General features: G+C 44.6%; 1 protein-coding gene across 1 annotated transcript in view; it reads left to right on the plus strand.

Annotated features, from left to right (window-relative positions):
- Nucleotides 1–14,955: 14,955 nt before the first annotated feature.
- The window catches only part of LOC136620988 (cytochrome P450 2K6-like), a 58,563-nt gene continuing 54,345 nt past the window's right edge, over nt 14,956–19,173 (plus strand). Inside the window, exons 1-2 of the mRNA XM_066596143.1 lie at nt 14,956–15,022; nt 15,375–15,574. Coding sequence (XP_066452240.1) covers nt 15,392–15,574 — 183 coding nt within the window. The 5' untranslated portion in view covers nt 14,956–15,022; nt 15,375–15,391. The remainder of the gene's footprint in view (nt 15,023–15,374; nt 15,575–19,173) is intronic.

Here is a 19,173-nt window from a genome sequence, read left to right on the forward strand (position 1 = left end):
CCGATGAATGTCACCAGTATTGAAAATTCTACTCATTCTAAATCAGTTTGTGGTAAAACAATATTTCCAAAGGGAAAAGCTTTTTGCCATGCGCAAGTTTCTACTATCTTACCAGCTTCTTTCCTGAATATTCATTTGTAGGTGTGCAGAGTCTATGTTACTGTATCTATTTATAAAGTCTTACAATGAACTACAAGCACTGGCATACCGCGAGGGGTCACAATTGCACCTGCCACCGCCGTTACCCTGGGCAGCCAGCAGCCAATTCCACGTTGCAGACTCTCCCTGCGCGCTGTTTTCCCTGCCACTGAGAGGCTGCAGTTGTGATCCATCACATCTGCAGGCTACAAATGTACTACCAGCCGCATGATTAGTCCGGCCAGCGGTGTCTTATAGCTGAAAAGGGCAGCTTCGACCATGAGGGGTATCTGAGGTGTGTGCTGTATGTAATCAGATATGTTTAGCTGGTCAGAGACTTAAAGGGGTTGTCTCGCGAAAGCAAGTGGGTCTATACACTTCTGTATGGCCATATTAATGCACTTTGTAATATACATCGTGCATTAAATATGAGTCATACAGAAGTTATTCACTTACCTGCTCCGTTGCTAGCGTCCCCGTTGCCATGGGAAGTTAGAGAATTAGACTAGGTACATTACATAGGGGGTCACTTACTTTTAGAATTGAATAATCAAGTTGTGGCTCCTTTACTTTCCCTATTTACTACCTAGTGTTTTCAGTTAGATGGTCAAGCACTTTCTTAGATGTATGTGAAGAACACTTGTATGAATCTAGTATTATGTCCAAGCAGGACGTGCTGGATCCACAACCCTGAGATACCCACGCAACTGCACACACGCTAAACCCCAAAAGAAAGTGAACTAGTGAAATGCAAATGGGACTCGTGAGTAGACATGATACAATGACTGACAAACAGCCAAAACACTAACCTATCACACCTGTATGCATAAACAGATGGAATTGCTACGGTACAAGTTAATTGGTTCATATTTTGGCCAATATACTTAAGCCCATAAGCCCATGACAAGGGACCTCGTTTGCTTGTGGTTCCTTACTGTAACAAGAAAACTATCTCATGAGATCTGCCTGCAAGCGGGGTGATCGTCTGAACAGGGACGGACCCACACTGGACCCTAAGGACATGGCTCGCCCTAGATGGAAAACGATCCAAGCAGAACAGGACACAGTTAAGACCAACACACAAGGGAATGCATACCACATGGAACAAGACCATTCACATCACATGTCCGGCCACCTGCACAGATACTTAGAACACGTCACTGTTCACACCTACAGAAAAACATGAATGCAAACTCAAGGGTACTGGGAGGAAAATGAGGAAACCAGCACCCTCTAGTCAGAGGGGCTGATATTTATGTGCAGCAGACCGGTGGTGATTGGCTGGCTGGAGAACTCCCAACTTAGCCGGCTCAAACATCCCACAACTGTCACATTGTGCTGCTGGAAACTTAGGGAAACAACAGTTAAACAGTTCCCAGGAGTACAGCCTGATATCTAGGATAACATAAAAATGTGTTATGACGAGATGATGTTCTCCAAGCCAATGTCTTCCAAGTCAACGTCTTCCAAGCCAGGATCTTCCAACTTGATGTCCACCAGTTGAACAATCCAGAGAGAAACCTTGCAAGGCCAATCTAATAGTCATTATATTATGAAGGACTCAATTCGCAATCAACAGGATTTTGTTTAGTGGGTTTAATACTATTACAGTGCAAACCTTAGAATGGACAATGTTTTAGACAACACATTTAATCTATACTGACACTAGTGAGTTCTCAACAAGCAAAAATAGAACCTTATTTCATCAAATTTCCAATGTGATGTATGCAAGATGACATTTGAGAAATTAAATGATTAAAATTCAAGATAATAAGCATAAATCATTAGGATTCCAATGCATCAGATCACATGGCCGTATTCCTGCAGTGTAAAAGCGCCCCGGCTGGGCCAACATAGTGGCGGGCGCTTTTACGCCAGGCCAGAAAGATAGTCCTGGAACTATATTTTTGGTCGGCCGCTGCATGGAACAGGTAGTCAGGACGAGGAGTGCACTGCATGGGAGCCTATACAGATCAACCCATGTTGTTCTGTGCACAAATCAGGCAGCCCTGTGTGTGTTTGGCTGCCGTGACACTAAATCTGGGTGCAGACCAGTGACTACCAGCCACATCTGTCATAGCTGTTTTTGACAGGTGTGTATTTCCATGGGGGCCAGAACCATGACGGGATAGGGGCCTGTGGGAGACAAGGCTTGTTGGATACCATCCATTTATCTCTAGGTGTCTCTCTGCCCCTCTTGCTGGTTCCCATTGTTCCTTTTTTCCCCTTTGGTTGCCTGCTTTTGTAACTGCATCAACAGGCTATAATCCACCGGGGGTGTCGTCTGAGAGAGTACCTGTGCCGCCCCAATCCCTGGAGAATTAAGTCTGGGCTTCTGTGTGGCTGTCTTCACAGCCTGATCAGCCAGGTGATTTACGGGTGCCTCTTTTGTGCCATCCTTGGAGTGGCCTTTCTTTGCATTTTCAGGCCACTTTCTCGGGTAGCAAGAGGGCTTCTATCTGGTGCTGGTACACCTTTTCTGTTTTTATTGCTTTTTTCAAGAATGACCTCGCTATCCAGATAGGTCAGTAGTCATAAGCAATGCCATAAGTATAGCGGTAGTCTGTGTAAACGTTAGCCACCTTATCGTGAGAATGAGGTTCGGCTTTTCACTTCTCATGTAAGGAGAGCACAACATAACTTGTATAGAACCTGCCTTCTTGACATTACCTCGATCCTTTCACAAAGAGTGCAAAATCAGGGTTATATAATGACTGATCCACATGGCTGAATCCCCTGTCTCCTGGGCCATTAGCTAGTGCATAGTCATGTATATCAAGCTGAGAGGAAAAAAACTATCAGGTGCTTATTCCCACTTACCTCCTTTCTCCATAGGGAGTGTTGCAATGCTGGCAAGTTGAGTGGCATGAGCAGGACGCACTGTAGGTAAAAGTGACATTCTATGAAGCAAAGTCTGAGTGAAAACCTTTTTATTTCCTCAATTGCAGTTAGCATTTCTAACACAAGAGGGCACAACACAAGCAACAGAGTTGAGGCATGTTGCGTAATATGCTGAGGGGGGTGGGTCATTGCCAGACATCCAGTCTGTGGAATATCAGGGATGGCACTGTTTATCACTGCTTATTCTGCATGAATAAAATTACAGTTTCAGTGAAGATTGCCATTAAAATATACAAAGACATAGAAAAAAACAAAAATGCAGCTGAAATTGACATCCTACCTATAAGAAGAGTGACCATTCTCATAAGAGCAGCCCTGCGCTGGGAGTTTCACTCTCTAAGGCCGCCTGCAGACGAGCGGGTCGGATCCGGCGGCAAGAATTCTCGCCGCGGGACCCGACCCGAGAGCCCGCAGTGACGAGCGTGTACTCTCCCGCGCCTGGCGGCCCCGGCTCTTTCATGTGCCGGCTGCCGCGCAGCCGGCGCATGCACAGACCGGAGCCGGCGGCCAGGTGAGTGCAAGCCCCGCACAAAAATAGGACATGCCGCGGTTTGTTTGCCGCGCGAGATTTCGCGCGGCCAAACCGCGGCCGTCTGCATAGGAGTGCGTATTGTAATGTACTCCTATGCAGACTTTCAGCGGCGGAAATCCCGCGGGAAATACCGCCCGTGTGCAGGCGGCCTAAAGGGGTGAAACTCCATAACTCATATTTCTATTTGGACATTCAGAGGGACATACCTCTTTTAATTACTACTGACTTATATTGTTTAAAGAAGATTAAAGATTCTGGCTGCTTTGTAATATCTTTTGCCATATTTGAAGTATGTAACAGTGCTGAAATAGCTATGTGAAAGGGGAAAAAAACAATGTTAGAAAGAGATTAGAGTCATGTTACGTGCTCAAGGTCTTACAGAAAGGCATGGGCGGAGGGTGTCTGTGTGATGACTAAAGAATTGCTTGCAATGACTAAATGTGTTTGATCCATGCAAAGAGCTCGGCAGGTTGATATACCTTTGGGAAGAGTTTGGAATGAGAACTGCTTGAATGATGTCTGGACAATTGAGGTGAGTGTTATAATGCTATAAAGTACATGATTTTATCGTCCTGAGATGAGATTGTGAAGTGCTACTTTTGGCAAATTGTGTTAAAAAGTTTGCTAAGTGACTGTAGAGATATTATTCCATCTTCCTTATTTACTGAAGCTGTTATGCGTTATGTTAAACGCTGGTGTCTCTGGAATGCATGAGTATTGGTGATGTTTCACCCCCTTTCCTCCTTTTTCAACCTCTTACTGACAATTCTGATAAGACAGATAACTTCTAACGCCTAATATGTAACTACTATGTTGTAAATTTACAAACAGTTGTGACTATTTAACACTGTAGATGATAGCAATTGAATTTGGGGATTTGGGAAATAAAGATGGAAATATTGGATCTGACCAAAGAAAAAGTTACAGAAGTTCTACAACTCTCCTCATCTTGCATTCAATCCCTACCACTAACATTCAACCTTTAATTGTTTCTAATGCTTTTCCCATACACAACAGTAACACAATTTAGCAAGTATACACGTGTCCAACTAATCACAGAACTGACATTTACACAAATAACAGCAAGAATGTACCTTACAATTCCTATCTTTCCTGCCTTCTAAACAAGCAAACTCAAAAGGGGAGGGGTTTGCATTAACCATCAAGCATTTAACCATTTATCTATTCCTATATATCTATAGGTGACACAGTCACACTCTTGCACTGCATATATAACTATTATCACGTACAGCAATGATCAAATGGTATGGTGGTCAATTGTCACATAGTTGTCCACAGATTCTGCATGAACTTTCTTTCACAGACTATGAAAGGATTCCCTTTGGCTTGCACTGAAATGGCCACCGAAGGCGTGACCTGACGGGATGATGGTGACGGGCAAGTCCAGGAATACTACATACTAGACACGTATCAAGACACATCATCTGTAACACCGTCAGGGTGGTGCCCTCAGATGGTGAAGAAGGGCAGGGCTTCCTTTGTCTTTACTACAAAGGACATGAAACAAATGCCATCTTGTAACTGCAACTATCTTACTTTAACTTCTGGCCCTTATGGTTTTCCACTGTTTCTTTGCCAATAATCTTTCCCCTGCAGTGTACGGGAATCCACACACCTTCATTAACTTACTCATTTTCTTGTAACATTCTCCTCCCTTGTTGCCACCAGTTCACATGCTAAAATGCCTTCCTGAGACTTAGACTGCCTTGTGCCTATCTTTTTTTAGTGTTCCTATGGCCTCCCCAACTGGAACCCTAACCACTTAACTCTTTCCTGCTCCTCTATCTCTCTCAGAGACAATCCCACCCTCTCTTCAACTGATTAATAGACGTTAAGGTGGTGTTGCGTCCTCAGGACGTGCAACCTCAATAACACAAACAAAAGGCACAACTGTTCAAAGGAAACATAAAACTAAGGGGAATTCTCTCCCTATAGTCCCCTAACCCGGGAGGGGGCCCTGCCTACTTGGCGGACCGATCGCTCTGACAAGTGCGAGCCCGCACGCGTGCCTAGGCCCTGACAAGTCCCTGTTAGGGAGCCCTAGCACAACAGAAAGGCAAAACAGAAAATCAAACAAAGCATAACAGAACTTAGCTAGGAGCTTCAGCCAAGGTGTGTTCCTCCGTCGCTGTCGAAAGGTAACTGAAGGATTGACCAGCACAGGAGATCATGCTGGCACTGTTTAAGTAGGAGCCAAGCTACTCAGCACCAGGTGCTGACTGACGTTACTCCTGTAACTATCACGCCCCTCAGGTCCAGGAGAAGCAAGGGCAGACCCAAAACCTGGTCTGGCCTGCAAGCCCGGTGCAGACCTCAAAACAGCTGCAACAGTACCTCCCCTTCTAGAAGGAGCCCCAGGACCCTTAGGACCAGGATGACCTGGGTTTGATCTATGAAAAATTTTTACCAGCCGATCTGCATGAACATCCGCTGCAGGAACCCATGACCTCTCTTCTGGGCCATAATCACGCCAGTGCACCAGGTACGGCAGGGAATTCCTGACTAGACAGGAGTCCAGAATGCGACTGATTATAAACTGCTCCTCCCCATCCACTAGCACAGGGGCAGGGGGTGGTGAGTCATTCGCAGAATCGATTAATCTTTTGAGCAGAGGTTTATGGAACACATTGTTGATTTTCATCGTGCTGGGAATTTCTAACCAGAAGGCCACCGCGTTAATCTTTTCAATTATTTTAAATGGACCGATAAATCGCGGGCCCAGTTTAGCGGATGGTTAATTGAGTTTTTTATTTCTGGTAGACAACCACACCAAGTCTCCAACACAGAATCCCACCCCCTCAGAGCGGTGACTGTCTGCAACTCACTTGCTGCGCCGAACGGATCGCTGTAAATTTTTCTGGACCTCCGCCCACACGGCCTCAATATCTGAACAAAACTCATTTGCTCCTGGTACCTCCGAAACCCTCTTGGAAAGGGGGCCAAAACATGGGTGAAATCCGTAGTTACAAAAGAACAGTATGGTCCCAGTAGCCTCCAGTGGTCTATTGTTTAGAGCAAACTCGGCTAGTGGTAAGAACTTCGACCAGTCCTCTTGATTTTCCAAGGCATAACAACGTAAATACTGCTCCAGGTTCTGATTACTCCTCTCCGTTTGCCCATTGGTCTCAGTATGGTATGCAGCGGAAAACAAAAGCTGGACACCCAAACGAGAGCAGACTATTCGCCAAAAGCTAGACACAAATCGTACGCCGCAATCGGAGACTATATTCTCTGGCAAACCATGTAGTCTAACAATGTGGCAAACGTCTTGGCATTAGGTAAACCGGGGAGTGCCACAAAATGGCACATTTTACTAAACCGGTCCACTACCACCCACACAACCGTGTTGCCAAATCCGTAATGAAGTCCATGGACAAATGCGTCCATGGTCTCTTAGGAATAGGCAGCGGCACTAACATACCGGCTGGCCGACTGCGGGATGACTTGGTTCTGGCACACACCTCACATGACGAAACAAAACTAAACGTATCCTGTCGTAATGACGGCCACCAATAGGTTCTCGAGAGTAACTTACGGGTATTATTAATCCCCGGATGCCTGGCCAACACCGAACTGTGAATCTCGGCCAGCACCTGTAACCTTAGATGAACCAGAACAAAAAGCTTCCCAACCGGAAGCTTTGACGGGGCCAAATTTTGTGCTTTACGGACTTGCTCCTCTAACTCTAATGACACTGCCGACAACACCACCCCTTCAGACAGGATAGGGGCATGAGGTTCCTCAGAAACCACTGGAAGAAAACTTCTGGAAAGAGCATTGGCCTTCACATTCTTCCAGCCTGGACGATCTGTAACTAAACAATTGAAACGGGAAAAGAAAAGCGACCAGCGTGCCTGTCTGGAATTAAGTCTCTTGGCAGATTCCAGATATATGAGGTTTTTGTGATCCGTGAAAACCATTACTTTGTGTCACGCCCCCTCTAGAAAATGGCGCCACTCCTCGAATGCCCATTTAATCGCCAGCAATTCCCTGTCCCCAATGTCATAATTTCGCTCTGAAGATGAAAATTTACGGGAGAAGAATGCACACGGGCGGAGATCTTGCAATATCTCCGTTCCCTGAGATAGAACTGCTCCAACCCCCACCTCAGAAGCATCAACCTCAACAATAAAGGGCCTGGAAGAATCTGTCTGGACCAGAACCGGAGAAGTAGCAAAACACCTCTTTAATCTCTGAAATGACTGCATAGCTTCCGTCGACCATTTAGTAGGAAAGCACTCCTTCTTAGTCATATCAGTGAGAGGTTTAACTATCACCGAAAAATTCCTAATGAATCTACGGTAATAGTTGGCGAACCCCAAGAACCTTTGTAAGGCCTTCACATTTTCTGGTAGGACCCAATCCTGTACAGCTCGGACCTTTTCAGGACCCATCATGAACCCCTCGTGGGTAATTATATGCCCCAAAAATGTGATCTCTTGTACAGCAAACACACACTTTTCTCTTTTGGCAAACAAACAATTCTCACGCAAAGCTTGGAGGACCTGGCGAACATGAGAAACATGGGACTCGAAATCTGGAGAAAAGATCAAAATATCATCCAAGTATACTAGTACAAATCTGCTCACAAATTGAGAGAGAACCTCATTGATCAAGGACTGGAATACAGCAGGGGCATTAGTGAGACCAAAAGGCATCACCAGACTCTCAAAATGCCCCTCTGGGGTATTAAACGCAGTCTTCCACTCGTCCCCCTCCCTAATCTGGATTAAATTATATGCCCTGCGCAAGTCCAGTTTGGAAAACCAGTTGGAGCCATTCAACTGCGAAAACAGATCCGGAATAAGGGGGAGGGGATATGGATTGCGTTTCGTGATTTTGTTCAAATCCCTAAAGTCAACACAGGGACGTAACCCGCCATCTTTTTTCTTTACAAAAAAGAAACCCGCTGCCAGTGGGGAATTAGATGGTCGTATATGATTCCTTCTCAAGCTGTCCTGGATATGATCTTTGAGCGCCTGTCTCTCAAAGGCCGATATGTTGAACATGCAACTCTTGGGGTACTTGCAGTCAGGGAGAAGTTCAATGGCACAATCCCTCTGTCTGTGCTGTGGTAATTTGTCTGCCCCCTCTTGGGAAAACACATCAGAGAAGTCAGCAATAAATTCAGGCAACTCCTCTGCCTGAATGGAGGCTATATCAGCAGAAATGCAACCGGACAGACAACCAGGGCTCCATTTAACAATGTCCCCCTTTTTCCAGTCCACTACTGGGTTGTGTAGGCACAGCCAGGGCAACCCCAAAACTACTTGCGTAGGGAGGGATTCCATGACATATAGTGTTATACATTGCGTGTGGAACAGCCCAATCTTTAAATGGACATCAGGTACACAAAAGCTCAGATTTCTCTGAGATAGTGGAGCAGCATCAATGGCGAACACAGGGATGGGAGAATCCAAAGCACTCATCTCTAAGCCTAAACGTTTGACAGTCTCCTGATGTATTAAATTAATACTAGCTCCACAATCCAAAAAGATTCGTATGGGACTGTCAACACTGCCACAACGAATTTCAGTGGGAAGTACCAGCCTGGAAGAGGATACCCAAGCAATCTGATGGCCTAGAGCAGTGATGGCGAACCTTTTAGAGACTGAGTGCCCAAACTACAACCCAAAACCCACTTATTTATTGCAAAGTGCCAACACGTCAGGGGGCGGGGCTTATCGCGACGTATGATTTTACCCCTGTCGTTCTAAAAAAGGACAGGGCCGCTTCAAAATAGACCGGGTGCAGATTCTGACTGCTTTTTGGATGCGGAAATACTGCAGAATGTCCTCAGAGGAAATTTATGTGGAAAATGATGCGTCGTCCCCTGAAGAGCTAGGACGCAGTCTGAAATAGAGCTTACAGGCCTCTCAAAAGGATCCGAATTTCTGCCTATCCCCAGAAAAACGGTCCGGTAGCTCAATTTTTGGTTCCTTGCCGGGAACCTGCAGCGTAAGTTGTCGCTGTTTAATCTCAGCGACCTCCGCAGCCAGCGTGCCGAGCTGGTGTGACAAAACCTCAAGGGGATTCATGTTAACAGCACAGAATCTACTTGAGTAGGTAAGGGCTGGTCAATCTGTTGCATCCTCAGGATGTGCAACCTCAATAACACAAACAAAAGGCACAACTGTGCAAAGGAAACATAAAACTAAGGGGAATTCTCTCCCTATAGTCCCCTAATCTGGGAGGGGGCCCTGCCTACTCGGCGGACCGATTGCTCTGACAAATGCGAGCCCACACGCGTGCCTAGGCCACTAACAAGTCCCTGTAAGGGAGCCCTAGCACAACAGAAAGGCAAAACAGAAAATCAAACAAAGCATAACAGAACTTAGCTAGGAGCTTCAGCCAAGGTGTGTTCCTCCGTCGCTGTCGAAAGGTAACTGAAGGATTGACCAGCACAGGAGATCATACTGGCACTGTTTAAGTAGAAGCCAAGCTACTTAGCACCAGGTGTTGACTGACGTTACTTGTGCAACTATCACGCCCCTCAGCTTCAGGAGAAGCAAGGGCAGACCCAAAACCTGGTCTGGCCTGCAAGCCCGGTGCAGGCCTCAGAACGGCTGCAACACATGCCATGCCTGACCCACGTCTTCAATCTGGTGGTTCATTGGTTTCTGAAAAACTACCCCCACTTGTCTGACCTGCTCGGCAAGGTACGCCGCGTCTGCGCACATTTTTGCAAGTCCACCATGGATGTTGCCACCCTGAGGACCCTGCAACATCGGTTTTAGCTGCCAGAGCACCGACTGCTGTGCGACGTGCCAACACGCTGGAATTCTACGCTGCGCATGTTGGCCAGGCTGTACGAGCAGCGTAGAGCAATAGTGGAATACCAGCTGCAACATGGGCGGCGTAGTGGTAGTCAGCCTCCCCAATTCTTTAGGAGTCTATCCAGATGGTGAGCGGCGATGCGGCCATCATTAGCGTTACCATCCCGCTGCTTTGCCTGCTGAGAAGTTTGCTGCAAAGCATAAAGGCCAACGCTTTGCGGTTGGAACAGGAGACGGGGGATGACAGTATGTCGCTTGATAGCCAGACCACCCTCATGTCTATATCTCAGCGCGTTTTGGAGGAGGAGGAGGAGCAGGAGGAGGGGGGGGGGGAAGAGACAGCTGGGCACACTGCAGAGGGTACCCATGCTGCTTGCCTCTCATTTCTTCAGCGTGTATGGGCTGAAGAGGAGGAGGAGGATCCTGAAAGTCATCTTCCTAGTGAGGACAGCGATGTGTTGCGTACTGGTAGCCTGGCACACATGGCTTACTTCATGTAAGGCTGCCTTTCCCGTGACCCTCACGTTAGACGCATTCTGGCCAAAATGGATTACTGGATGTAAACCCTTCTCGGCCTACGGTATAACGAGAACCTTTCCACTCTCATTGCCGAAGAGGAAAGGGGTACAGGAGTGATGCAATACCACAGGGCCCTGGTTAAAAAAGTGATGCTAAAGTTCCCATCTGACAGTGCTAGTGGCAGAAGATGCAGTTCCGAGGGCCAAGTAGAAGGGGAGGCATGGGGATCAGGCAGAAATGTTACAGGGGTTCGCCTATACTTTTGCTACAGAAATGTTACTGGGGTCTGCCTATACTTCTGTTACAGGAATGTTACAGGGGTCTGCCTATAGCTTTGCTACTGAAATGTTACTGGGGTCTGCCTATACTTTTACTACAGAAATTTTACGGGGGTCTGCCTATACCTTTGCTACAGAAATGTTGCTGGGGTCCGTCTATACTTTTGCTACTGAAATGTTACTTGGGTCTGCCTATACTTTTACTACAGAAATGTTACTCGGGTCCGCCTATACTTTTACTACAGAAATGTTACTGGGGTCTGCCTATACTTCTGCTACAGGAATGTTACTGAGGTCCGCCTATACTTTTACTACAGAAATGTTACTGGGGTCTGCCTATACTTCTGCTACAGAAATGTTACAGGGGTCTGTCTATACTTCTACTACAGGAATGTTACTGGGGTCCGCCTATACTTTTACTACAGAACTGTTACTCGGGTCCGCCTATACTTTTACTACAGGAATGTTACATTGCTACAGGAATGTTACAGGGGTTTGCCTCTACTGTGGGTGCACAAAGACTTCCCATCGCGGTGTTTTATCTATCTGGCACAAATACACTGACTGACTAGGGCAGAAATGTGGGCCGAGAACGAGGTTCTTGGTGGGGTGAAACTCTGCCATGTTTGGGCACTCTGATTTCTTCCTGTGTAACACCATCTTTGTGCATTGACAGCATAGGCGAGCCCAAGGAACTGAAAGACTTTCTCTTGCGGTGTTGAGCTATCTGACACCAACACAGAATGAATAGTGTGTGGACACATGAATTTCCCATTGCTATGTAACTCACGGCACCTTGGGTCACACAAGGTGGAGGCTGGGACTGAGCCTGACCCAGGACCCACTCACATACTTCCCACACAGACTATTGTGGGTCCTACCTCGGTCATGCTTTCTTGGCCTTGTTATGCAACCTCCTCCTCCTGCTTGGGGTCTGGGGATCAGCACTGGGCAACATTAAAAAGGTTGTGTCTCTAGTCTAGAAGAAATAAGACTATTAGAGGGACAGTGAGGTAATAAAGGTAGTGAGTGTTGTTCTCAGTGATCAGACAAATCAGCAATAAAATTGGGTCACTTTTAGCAGAATCAAATCAGCCCAAACCAATTTTTAGCAAAAATCATTGAAAATGAAGGAAAAGGAAAAAGTTCAGTGGTTTGCTCTGTTGCTTTGCAGCTCTGGGGTCCTATGTTCAAATTTCATCAAGGACAGCCTCTATATGGACTGTGAAAAACTCTATACAGATGTTGCCCTTCGTCAGATTTGTACCTAAAACTCTAGCACTGCAAAACAAAAGTGTTAAGCACAGAGTCGCTACTGTTGGTCAAATCTGGCCACAGACAACATTTGCGTGGCCTTCTTTTTGTGTTTCTCCTTCTACTCTTCAAGAGAAGAACTTAGAAGTAGCAAGCATGCTGTCTTTTTGGTAGCACTACTGCCTCACAGTGCTGGAGTTCTAGGTTTAGCTCTTCTAAGCTCAGCTCTGACCAAGAGCAATACCTGTATGGAGCTTTTATGTTCTCTTTGTGTTGATTCTTCTCCTTCTCCTCTTCCAGTGAAGAAAAAACAAGCATGGAAGCACAGTTGTTAGCACTGCTGCCCTGAAGTGCTGGAGTTGTATGTACAAATCTGACTAGGGTCCTCATCTGAAAAGAGTTTTTTGAAGTCCATTTAGATGTTGTCCTTGATGAAATTTAAACCTAGAACCCAGAACTGCAAGGCAATAGTGATCACACATTCCAGGGCCAATTCTCTCAGTTTCTGCAAAATGTTACAACACATCTGGACTTCCTGGAAAATGCTCAATCTATGTCGTCCTCAGAGTTGGGTACTCCTTAATTTTCAGTATTGACTACAGTGTTAAGACCAGGTTTTGTGTGATACATGAGATATTTGAAATGTTATGATGTTATTGTTCATATTTCTCCACTGAATTATGTTCTGGCAATATTCTCCAGCCCCTAATGAGTACAAGCAAATAATAAAATTGTTTTGGTTTATTTTACCCCCTGAATCTTGGAATACCTTCCCATCACCAACTTCATCAACAACATCTGCACTGAGGTACCACACTAAGCACTCCAGCGAGGACAGAAGTTTCACCCTCATTTTTGTTTAGTTTTTCACTTTTTTATATTTTATTTTTATCTAGACCACTGTTATGTGGTATATTTGATAGAATATAGGTGTAAAATACAATATGTGTGATGAACCAAACAGCCTTATTTCTGTGTAGGGCCACACACAGGGAAAAATTATAGTGTAGAATTATGCAGGGGCAAAATTACTGTAGGGAACCATACAGAGGGCAATATTATTGTATGGGGTCATATTTCGGGAAATATTACTGTGTGGGGCCACATGGAGGCGGTATTACAGTGTGGAACCTTACAGGGCGCAATATTACTGTGTGGGGCCATACAGGGACCGAATTACTGTGTGACAGCACACAGGAGGCAACATTACTGCGTGAGACTATGAGAGGGGCACTGTTGCTCACTGGGTCCATAAATGGGACATTATTACTCAGTGAGACCATTATTATGAGTTGAAAAATACAGACAGCATTAGTACTGAGTGAGGGTATAAAAGGGGGCATTTTTCCTCTGTGGGGGGCAATAAAAGCAGCACTTACAGGGGCCTACATTAGGCCCAAAAGAGGAGCTTTTACTAAATAGGGTACTATTAGTGACTTTATTACTATCTGGGGCATTATAGGTGGGAAAATTCTTTGGAGGTGTGAAAAATATTGGGAGGGTGCTGGATAAGTGATGACCCGAAGATCTCTGTGTGTCATATTCTACAAAGACATGTTATAGCTGGCAGGAGTAAACATGGCAGTCTGGACCAGATGGAGCAAAGGGAAACTGAATGATCAGTTAGAAAGAACATCACCTGTGATCAATGGATATAACTGTAAGGGTTGTGCTGGCTGGGATCTGTTGTGCTACATAGGTTTCTAGCAGCACAGCCCCTCAGGTGTGGTATGATTGGGCTGGCTGGGTTTGGTGTTCTTCTGCTAGCCAATCACCACTGGTCTGGTTGCAGTTAAATATCTTGGTTTCCCTTCACTCTAAGGATTGTTGGTTTTGCAAGCCTGTACATGTGTGTATATGTGGCTGAACAGTGTCGTGTCCAGTGTTTGTGCATGTGACCAGACATTAGGTGTGGATAGCCCTGTTTTGTGTATATGGTATGAATAGTGTCATGTTCTGTAAGTCTGTGCAGGTGAGACATGGAGTTGGTAGAATATTTCAGTATCTATGGCTACATTTTTTTAACATTTTTTTTATAATTACATTTAGAGAGCATATACAAGGTAATATAATATTCAATGAATTAAGCAGCATTTTTCTGGTGCCACACTTTAAATTTTTCCCAGGGCTACACTTTGTCTAAAACCATCCCCAATTACACTTCTGGCCCTGGCCACCGATGCAGACATCTGGATCTGCTGCATTAATAGCAGGCTGGAGAATCAGTTGATCGACAGGGACCCTGAATGGCGGACCCCCGCTGATTAATATTGATGACCTATCCTGGGGATATGCCTTTTTAATTGTTAATTTGTCAAACGCAAACCCTGTCATTTAAATTGATTCCAGAGGATACACGAGTTATATTCCCTTAATGTTTCAATTGTCTTTATCGTGTTTTTCACTTGATTGTGGCACAATGCCAAACCCTGATTCTTGGAAGACTTCATGGGCTGAGTATCTGGCCAGAATACAACTATCTTCCGGTTTTCTACTATGCAAATCAGAACTGGTAATTCAAGCTGAGGAGCTGGACCCAGTCTACATTTCAGTCACAATCTAAACACCATCAGGGACTAAAAGAGATAATTGCAGGAGCTAAGGTAAGGCAGAGAGAAAGAGGCATAAGAGAGGTGAGATACATAGAGAAATAAGAGATAGATAGATACTTTTGATGAACAGGTCAGTCCAACTATAAGGTATACAGAACTTACACACTTTTGGAATAACACCAGAAGATTTCTTATACATGGCTGTGGCAGAATTTGTCATGTCAAACTATTGTTAGTGCACTATAATAACTCACTGAGATAATGTTATCGGGTCATTATGTAGAACCAAATGCTTCTATAATGGGTTCTATCTAATTATGAACGTAGCTCTGCTCATCTACATACATCAGATGTCATCTGTTACCTACACTATGCAATCACTCGTATATTTGTCTTTCCCTAGTAACCTTTCCCGGTACCATGGACCTCTCTGATCCCACCACGTTGGTTCTCTCTGTCATTCTGTGCTTTTTTGTTGCCCTATTTTTCTTTGGACGGAAAAGAAGTACTAAATATAATCTGCCCCCCGGACCCAGAACGCTACCCATCATTGGAAATCTGCACATTCTGGACCCAAAGAAACCGTATCAAACACTTCACCAGGTAGCATTCAGCTTGTATGACTATTGTATCCTGAAGGGGTTGGGAGGCAGAAGAATATAATAAACTGCATACAGTATAGAGAGTAAATATTTATAGGCATTGTCCATTTCATACAGTGTCTGGTAGATGGAGCCTCCAGTTGTAATAACTAATGGAACCTGATAATAAGTGTTCTATTTCCTTGCAGCGCCACCAGAAGGAAAATGAATACTCATGAAGTTTTAGTGAAACGTACAATGTGATTTTGTGCATATTTTTTGCATATGCAAAAGCGAGGTTTATTTGCACACAAATACATGCTGGAATGGGCGAAATACGCGGACATAAGTGCATTTTGGTTGTACAAACATGCAGCGTATTTGTCTGGCTGATATGCGCTTATGCCCCTGTGAATAAGTCCTTAACTTAATTCACCCTCCATATCAGACCACTGAATATAGTCAGACCACAGGTCAGACAAAAAATACTATTTAGTATCAAGGTCAGAATATTTGCTTACTCTCGTTGCTCCCAAACAGTGCCGCACTTGGTTTTGACGCCGTCCAGCATCAGGACATTTTGTGCGCTTCTAGGCATAACATCCTGATGCTGGATGGTGTGAGGAACTAATACAGCGGGGCCCAGAGCTGAGGAAGAGCCGGCAGTGAGGAGACTAAGTATACAAGCCCCTATTTATTAGAATAAGGCACCAGGTCTGGTGATCCCGGTGGCCACAGTTTTTTTCTAATTAATTAGTCATGGAATTAACTTTCATTTTACTCATGTTTGCATTAGATGTGTGGCATGTTGCGCCATCTAGTTTAAAGTAACCCTCCGTGTCTTTTATTTGATTCTTAACCAATTGTGAATCCGGGATTGTGTTTGTACGTTCTTCAGCATTCCTATCCTGAAATGCACTTGTACATTGTTTAAATGAACTGTTCCCCAGTATTCACCAACAGGAAACACACGCTGTTCAATTGCGTACGTTTCTGGCAATCGCCTATTTGGGGGTCACATCCCGATCTCATTGGTGAAGTTCACTCCGCTGTGAGGTATGATAGTTTGACAAATCTAAGGGGAGATTTATAGAACTGTCTAAAAGAAAAACTCTTTGTTGCCCACAGCAACCAATCACAACTCGGCTTTCTTTCCTCATAATGTGCTAGAAAAATGAAAGCTGAGCTGTGATTGGTTGTTATGGGTAGCAGAGACGGTTTTTCTTTTCATAAAGAAAATCTTCATCCACGTCAATCCTCAGAGACTAAAATTACAAAGTTATTGGGGAATTATAGTGGCCCAGAGTCACTGGGCCCCTCCATAATTTTTTTATGTCTATCTCGTGCTATTTGTTTTGTCAGTGTCTTAATTGTAGTGTGCATTTGGTAGGTGTATTACACCTCTGCAGCACTGAATGGGTTAATGTCTGGGTTATGTCTGTCTGGGAAATGTATCGTTTTGTGTGTCATGTGATGTTGCTGGATATACACTACCGTTCAAAAGTTTGGGGTCACCCAAACAATTTTGTGTTTTCCATGAAAAGTCACACTTATTCACCACCATGCGTTGTGAAATGAATAGAAAATAGAGTCAAGACATTGACAAGGTTAGAAATAATGATTTGTATTTGAAATAACATTGTTTTTACATCAAACTGCTTTCGTCAAAGAATCCTCCTTTTGCAGCAATTACAGCATTGCACACCTTTGACATTCTAGCTGTTAATTTGTTGAGGTAAGCTTGAGAAATTGCACCCCACGCTTCTAGAAGCATCTCCCACAAGTTGGATTGGTTGGATGGGCACTTCTGGCGTACCATACGGTCAAGCTGCTCCCACAACAGCTCAATGGGGTTCAGATCTGGTGACTGCGCTGGCCACTCCATTACCGATAGAATACCAGCTGCCTGCTTCTGCTGTAAATAGTTCTTGCACAATTTGGAGGTGTGTTTAGGGTCATTGTCCTGTTGTAGGATGAAATTGGTTCCAATCAAGCGCTGTCCACTGGGTATGGCATGGCGTTGCAAAATGGAGTGATAGCCTTCCTTATTCAGAATCCCTTTTACCCTGTACAAATCTCCCACCTTACCAGCACCAAAGCAACCCCAGACCATCACATTACCTCCACCATGCTTAACAGATGGCGTCAGGCATTCTTCCAGCATCTTTTCATTTGTTCTGCGTCTCACAAACGTTCTTCTTTGTGATCCAAACACCTCAAACTTGGATTCATCCGTCCACAACACTTTTTTCCAGTCTTCCTATGTCCAATGTCTGTGTTCTTTTGCCCATCTTAATCTTTTTCTTTTATTGGCCAGTCTCAGATATGGCTTTTTCTTTGCCACTCTGCCCTGAAGCCCAAAATCCCGCAGCCGCCTCTTCACTGTAGATGTTGACACTGGTGTTTTGCGGGTACTATTTAATGAAGATGCCAGTTGGGTACCTGTGAGGCGTCTGTTTCTCAAACTAGAGACTCTAATGTGCTTATCTTCTTGCTTAGTTGTGCAACGCGGCCTCCCACTTCTTTTTCTACTCTGGTTAGAGCCTGTTTGTGCTGTCCTCTGAAGGGAGTAGTACACACCGTTGTAGGAAATCTTCAATTTCTTAGCAATTTCTCGCATGGAATAGCCTTCATTTCTAAGAACAAGAATAGACTGTCGAGTTTCAGATGAAAGTTCTCTTTTTTTGGCCATTTTGAGCGTTTAATTGACCCCACAAATGTGATGCTCCAGAAACTCAATCTGCTCACAGGAAGGTCAGTTTTGTAGCTTCTGTAACGAGCTAGACTGTTTTCAGATGTGTGAACATGATTGCACAAGGGTTTTCTAATCATCAATTAGCCTTCTGAGCCAATGAGCAAACACATTGTACCATTAGAACACTGGAGTGATAGTTACTGGAAATGGGCCTCTATACACCTTTGTAGATATTGCACAAAAAAACCAGACATTTGCAGCTAGAATAGTCATTTACCACATTAGCAATGTATAGAGTGCATTTGTTTAAAGTTAGGACTAGTTTAAAGTTATCTTCATTGAAAAGTACAGTGCTTTTCCTTCAAAAATAAGGACATTTCAATGTGACCCCAAACTTTTGAACGGTAGTGTATGTGTTTGCAAAGATCAATCCAGAGGGTAGCAGTCTTACAGACGGAGGGAGAAGTTGGGATAGTTAATGAGTGAGAGACAGAGACTACAGAGATCGGTCTGTGTGGGGACCATGGAGGAGGCTAAACAATGGTCTGATGCTCATCCTGGGCCCAGTCTGCCCAGGAGGCCTCAGTGCTGTTAAGGGCTGAGAATGAGACACAGCGAAAAGAGAACAGCAAGACTGAGTGTTTTCCGGTAGAGAGAGAGTGAGTCACCGGGACCACTTTTCAAAAGCCACAACCTTTTTATTTTTCCGCAGAAATTTTTATTGGTGCCGATTTTGGGTACATAGACTGGATTGTAAAACTTTTATAAATTTTTTATGATAGCAGGAAGAGAAAACATCAATTCTGCCATTGTTTTTTGTTGTTTTTGTTTTACATCATTTTTTTTTCTAAATCGCTGCATACAAAGTCCTATAACTTTTTTTATTTTTCCATGGACAGAGCTCTGTGAGGGCTTGTTTTTTGTGC

Source organism: Eleutherodactylus coqui, chromosome 1 (genome assembly GCF_035609145.1).
Source record: "Eleutherodactylus coqui strain aEleCoq1 chromosome 1, aEleCoq1.hap1, whole genome shotgun sequence".
NCBI classification, from domain to species: domain Eukaryota; kingdom Metazoa; phylum Chordata; class Amphibia; order Anura; family Eleutherodactylidae; genus Eleutherodactylus; species Eleutherodactylus coqui.